The following is a 6862-nucleotide window of genomic DNA, read 5'->3' on the forward strand; positions in this document are numbered from 1 at the left end:
AGAGCCCACCTCCTCCCTTCATCAATTATAAACTTACAAATTTCCATCTTTTTGATCTTTCTCTTTGCCTCTCCACAACTTCATCAATATCTCCTTCATGATGTCTCACGAATCGCATCATAATCTTCATCATCACCAACACCCCTTCGACGAGTTCTCGGCCATGGCCGCAAACTCTTCGACGATGACCAACTTCGAGACCGGGGGTCACGATCTCTTTGCAATGGATATGCCATCAAATCATAGCTGGAGGAGATTCTCGCAAGAAAGCGGCGGCGCCGCCCCCGCCGCGGCGTCAGGGGCGGGGGCCGCCCGAGCGCTTGGCCGATGGAATCTCTTCACGCAAACCAAATCCAAAGTCTTTCCTTATCACTTTATAACCCTCCTCAGCCCCCCTCCTTCCACCATCATCTCTCTTCTCCCCATCCTTTCCATATAAAAAGCTGCAAATATCTTCTTCCAACACAAGAGCTTATAAATGAGTTTTGTAGCCTAGGAGATGGGAATAGCAGTAGGAGGAGGAGCAACAGTGCTAAGCCAATGGAGGATTCCAGTTCTTCTTGGAGCCAACAATCACTTTACTCCATGGAACCCTCAGAGTTGCAGAAGAGAAAGGCAAAGCTTCTCTCCATGTTAGAAGAGGTGAAAAATTTAATTTTTTTTTTAAATTTATTTAAAAAAATGTAAATTTTAGAAATATTTGGTGGTTTTGAGAAAAGAAATTCTGCTAACCATAGGTAGATGCTGCTACTGAGTGGGGGCAGAATGACAGTTTGATGCTTCTCTACTTAATTTTGGAAACCTCTATTCTCCACTTTACATAGTTATCTGACTCTATAGTTTTTTTCCATCCCCTTCCTCATTATTATTGATATTAAATGGAACCCACTAAAGTACTGAAACTTTAGATTATTGCATCTGCTGTGGTAATTAAAGGCTTACTAATTTTACATTCTTGTTAGGATGGCCTTTTCTGCAATTTAAATTAATATTTATATGCCTCATAATAATATTGCAGTAAACCATGAGGAAGATGTATATATATATATATATATATATATATATCGATATTTGGCAGAGGCCTAAATATCGATTTCTCATATGCAATCCGGCCCCCATGATAAGAGCCCGCATTATGTGCCATAAAATTCCCAACGCACCACAGTAGGGATCGAACCCTTGCCAAAGGGGACTTACACACACACACACACACACACACACACAATTAATAGTTTGTATGGAGGGAGCGTGTGCCCACAAGCATGTGGGACTACCACACCGTATTATTCGATTCGATGGCTCAATTTGCTCTGTAAAAATACCCTTTTTTTCATGACTTAGGATTGAAATAATTATATCAAATTAATATAAATTAATATCAGAAATTATTTTTTATTTATTTATTTTTATGGTAGAGCTAGCTGATCTAAGAATCATTTCCCTTTCAGAATTTATAGTAGCAGTGCAAACCTAGTTCATCACATTAATACCCATATATTTCTGTTCAGTCTAAAATTTTCTTTATATTTATTTTTTTACCCTTTTCTTTTATATAAATATATATATGGCTCGAAATACTACTCATCAAGTTTATATATTTATATATATATATATATAAAAGAGAAATTTAGCTCATTTACATAAAACTCACTTAGTAATATGTAAGAAAAAAATTCTCTTATGAATTTACATAATTACAATTATACATTTGTAGCATATATAAAATAATTATGATACAATATCAATATTGAATTTAATTTAACCTACATTTTCATTTGGATAGGTGGATAGGAGGTATAGGAGATACTGCGAGCAAATGAAGGCTGTAGTTTTGGCATTCGAGGAAATCGCCGGCGAAGGCGCTGCGAGGACATACTCGCAGCTCGCTTCGAAGGCGATGTCGCGGCATTTTCGATGCCTGAGAGACGGGATCGCCGGGCAGATCAAGGCGACGAGGAGGGCGATGGGAGAGAACGAAGCCGCCGCAGCGACGGTGACGACGGCGGTGGCGGCCGGCTTGACAAGGGGAGAGACACCAAGGTTGAAGTTGCTGGATCAATGCATTAGACAACAGAAAGCATTTCAGCAGGCTGGAATGATAGAGAGTCATCCATGGAGGCCGCAGCGTGGCTTACCGGACCGTTCGGTCTCCATTCTACGTGCATGGCTTTTCGAACACTTTCTCCATCCGTAATATTCTTCTTCTCTACATATCATTTCTTTTGCATTAAATTATGATAGATTTGCATATATACATACCAGTGAATTATTATGTAATTAAATTATGATAGATTTGCAAATATATATTTTAAAGGAACTGCTACTAATATAATTTTTAATTAGGTGATATAAACTAAAAAGTAAAGTCTTTTATATATCATAGCGAAGAAATTAGCTTGAAAGAAGTAGTTTGCTTGCCAAGCTTGTAGTTTATGCTTCATTGATAATTAATGTATGGTAATTATATTAAATGAATGCAAATTTAATGAAGTTATGGGTTTTATTGCAAAATTGCAAGATTAAGAGATGTAAGGAAGGGAAATAATTTTTATCACTTGTTATATGTATTTTACATAACTAACATTTAAATTTTATTTATTGCAGTTATGCCCCCCAGATCACATCAAGAATGCATTATTTCAATTGTTAAGAAAGAAATACACAGTTCATGTATTTAGGCGTTAAATATGTAAATACATAGGAATAGTGTGGTGTGTATGTAAATCTCCCAAAAAACAGCATGTATGGAGGATAGATATATGGCCAAGTTGCATAATATAAAACCTTATAGAATTTTTCACAGATAATGTAATCAAATATATTGTTAGATATAACTCAATTTTAAATTTAATCAGGGCCTCAGTGAAAAATACATAAGAACAGACTAATTCTTTTTTTTTTTCTATTTTCTTTTATATATATATAATTAAGAAAATTACAAAACTGACTCAAATTGTATATATTGCTTGATCATATTCATGATTTTTACAAATTTGTTCTATGCATGAACTTCAACTTGTCTATTTAAATTTTCACATAATTTTTAAATGATTGGGCCCCAAGAAACATTATATAAAGATTTTTTTTTTTTTTTCTTTAGTTATTTAGTATTCTTGATGATGAATGAATTATTATGATTATTTTTTAATAATTATTATACCAGATTATATCTTGGTTTGACTCTTTTATCCACCACTCACCATTCTTGTCCTTAACTGTCAGTGAATCCAAATGGTTGACCAAGCTCAAATTATATGCTTTTTTGTATCATTTGTACATACATTGTTTTATTTATATAATAATGGAATTTTTTTTTTATACTAAAATGCAAGCTGTCTCCCTTTATAAGATAAATAAAAGAAAATAGGTGTATTATTTGGCAAATGGGTGAGAAATTTAACTCTTACAGAGTCATTTTCTGAATTGTTTAATTCCATATTTGTTCTTTAGCAATGTACAAATGGACTGAAAATCATTATTTAGTTTTACTTTGTCTTCTTAATTGTCTTCTTCTTTAACCACTTGTTACTGTTTTTAGTGAGAGCTCTCCACAATACATGAACATGTCTTGGAATCTAGCATATAATCATATATATATATATATATATGTATATATATTCATTTTATGAGTAAGAAAAAATACAATATGCAGAGGCATGAGGAGATTTTTGAAGTGTTAATTAGTCAATATGTGTTCTTATGATATCTTTAGTAAATTTCACTATTTTTTTCAAATCTTGCTTTATAATTTGAACTGTTCAAATTAAATCCAAAGGAGTTTATAGTGAGATTTGAGCTGAAAATTTTTCTTGCATATTTATCTCTTTTTTATTTTATTTTATTGCTTCTATATTGCTGATGCAAACATTTAATACCAATACTGACAATGGGATTCCTCATCATACTATTAATTTATTATGTAGGTATCCAAGTGATGTTGATAAGCACATTTTGGCTAGGCAAACTGGGCTATCTAGGAGCCAGGTAAGTCTTACATAAATACCATATTAACTACATTCCATGCATGCTAGATTCATTACTCTTATAAACTCTCCATCAAATTTTCAGTGTAGTTTATTGCACCCTTCACCACATATTGTAAAATATGTGATAAGTGAAAAAGATTTTATAAATAATGTTTACAAACAGATTTTATAGAAATTAACTCACTTTATGCAAAATAGAATATTTGCACAGATATTACAGCAGTCAAATGGTATCAAAATAGCATTTTGGAATGCAAATTAATCTCATACTTTGATAAACTATTAATCTGCATTATATAGAAATAATTTTTTTTTTTCTGAATTTCATGGGTTTTTTAGGTCTCCAATTGGTTCATAAATGCTAGGGTGAGGCTATGGAAGCCCATGATAGAAGAGATGTACATGGAAGAGTTGAAGGAGGAAGACAAGAACAGCCAGTCCTCCCATGCAACCACCATGCAAGAAGCAGGCAATTGCAGCAATAATCCTTATTCTAACCCTAACCCTAACCCAAACCCTAGCCCAACCTCTCAACCACCTTTTGAAGACCATAAATCTCTCTCATCCATAATCAACAACATCAACGCTCATCACCACAACCCAAATATTGGTAACCCAAGTCAGACCTATGGCATTCTTGAGACAGACTTTGGTTCTTACCATGGTGGCCATGAGCTCACCCTCAGCTTGCAGCAGCATGAAAGGCCTCTGCTTTTTACAAGGGAGTTGGCCATTGGAGACGAAGGAGATGAAGTGCAGTTTTCAATATTGGAGGGAGAGACTCAGAACATCCCATATAGAAACTTGATGGGAGCTCAGCTGCTACATGATTTGGCAGGCTAAAGAATAAACTAAATTCCAACATGCATGGAATCTTAAGGCTTGCATGCACATTATGCATGTAAAAGGAGGAAAAAAAAAAACCTTATGTTGTGATGTAAATTTTCTAAATTTTCACCATGATGAGTTCATTAAATCAATGACATTATTGTTTCCTATAAATGAGTTCTTATATATAAGTAAGTTGAACCAAAAATAGATATAAATGAATTATATTTGTAGAATACACCATTGAATTTTTGAAACACAAGATATAATTTTGTTCATAGAAAACATAGTTTATTGCATTGAGCTTGGAGTGACATTTTTGTCAAACTATTCTAATATCAATTTCTTTTTCATGTATGTGCACATAAATTATTAGATTTACTTTGAGAACATTGAAATATAAATGAAATTAAATAAAATTTTAAAAAAATTAGAGAAATTTACATGTCTCACACCTATACTTTCATATTTACATATAAATGTGGTAATAGCACGTTTTTATGTGATATTAAATATTTAAGTGATGTGCGTGTAAATATTAAAATTTTGTCGTGAGATATGCAAATACATAAGAGTTATGTGCTATATATGTAAATGGCTCAAAAGTTTAATTAGAATATGTTAAGCCAAAGTATTTCAATGTGTATGGTTGTGGGGTAAATTATTGGATACTTTTTCCTATGTTTGCTTCTTTATGTTTGTCAATTATGTGAAGATTTTGTTGGTTTATAAACTCAACATAATAATGTATAATGGCTGAGCACGCATTGGATATATGTGGAGCAAGTGGGTGATGGGTCCGCATAGGGATGGTGTAATGTCATTATTAATTATTGGACGTTTGGATGGTACGTTTATACTACATTTTTTCTTTAGTTGATTTTGAGGATGTCATTACAACTACTCGTGTATTTATGTGATCAATAAATTGCTTTTACTTATTCTAAGCATCAAATATTTTGCACCTCTCTCCCTCTCTCTTTCTATATTTCTATATATATATTATGTATCTATCTATCTATATAAAGTGTGCTTTTGGAGATGAAGCTTATTAATTATAATGCAAGAAGGCTAATTGTATACTTAAATACGGGGTATGCAAAAATTTCACTAAAAATTCTCTCTTAATCGAGTCCACTTGTCAAAGTGGTTGAACCTGCAAGCTCATCCATTTAAGTGGTTGTATCGAGCCCACCTGTTAAAGTGATTGAACTGAGTCCACTTGTGCTGAAGTGGTTGAATCGAGCTCACTAGCTTAGCTGAAGTGGTTGAATCGAGCCAACATGCCGAAGTGATTGAATCAAATTTGTCGATATAAGTAGTTGAATCGAGCCCACCTACCATAATAGTTGAACGGATCATCCTTACCTTCCTTAAAAAGACAGCATAGGCCACCTATGTCGATAAGGGTTGATGTATGTTAATCACTCGACTACGTTCGATGCTTGGGTTCTGGTGCTTTCATCCAGACACCGGGGATGGTCACCAAGCCATCAATATTTCATATTAGTTAGCAATATTTAACATCTATGTCACGAACTTTCCATCAAGATATATCAAAGAAAGTTAACCATGACAAACAAGATGTATTATTTAAATTATTCTATGATTTTTCTCTCTCATGTATAAGAAACGAAAAAAAAAAGAGAGAAAAAGGGGGCTTCCCGGACGGATCCTCTTTGGCTCTACCCAGAGATTCTCTATCTAAGGTTCTTAACCTATCTTTTTTTCCCCTTCTCTGAAATCCTACAACTCAGGGAACCATCGAGGAACCACCTCCTTCCGACATATCGAGGATTGGAAATTAACATATTTATCACGATCCCTTCAAAAGAATGTCATCCATCTCTCCCCCTCTCTTGAATTCTCTCTACAATACAAGATATTTTACATGGTTGTATGTACTCACAAACGATACAAGACTCTACATCCTTACAGGATTAATTAATATTAACAATGAAAATAGTTACCATAGATAATCTATAAAAATGAAAAATATGGAGCTTGTTTACATAATAAGTGGTTGAAATTAGGATCTAATCTAATTC

At 33.6% G+C, this 6862-nt stretch overlaps 1 protein-coding gene across 1 annotated transcript; it reads left to right on the plus strand.

The window, feature by feature from the left end:
- Window positions 1–302: 302 nt before the first annotated feature.
- Window positions 303–4927, plus strand: LOC110025438 (homeobox protein BEL1 homolog). Its single transcript, XM_020725908.1, has 4 exons — window positions 303–642; window positions 1784–2190; window positions 3924–3984; window positions 4326–4927. Exons 1-4 carry the CDS (start codon window positions 328–330, stop codon window positions 4827–4829), a joined length of 1287 nt encoding a protein of 428 aa, XP_020581567.1. The 5' UTR covers window positions 303–327; the 3' UTR covers window positions 4830–4927.
- Window positions 4928–6862: the final 1935 nt, after the last annotated feature.

Source organism: Phalaenopsis equestris, unplaced genomic scaffold (genome assembly GCF_001263595.1).
Source record: "Phalaenopsis equestris unplaced genomic scaffold, ASM126359v1 Scaffold000297, whole genome shotgun sequence".
In the NCBI taxonomy this organism is placed as follows: Eukaryota; Viridiplantae; Streptophyta; class Magnoliopsida; order Asparagales; family Orchidaceae; genus Phalaenopsis; species Phalaenopsis equestris.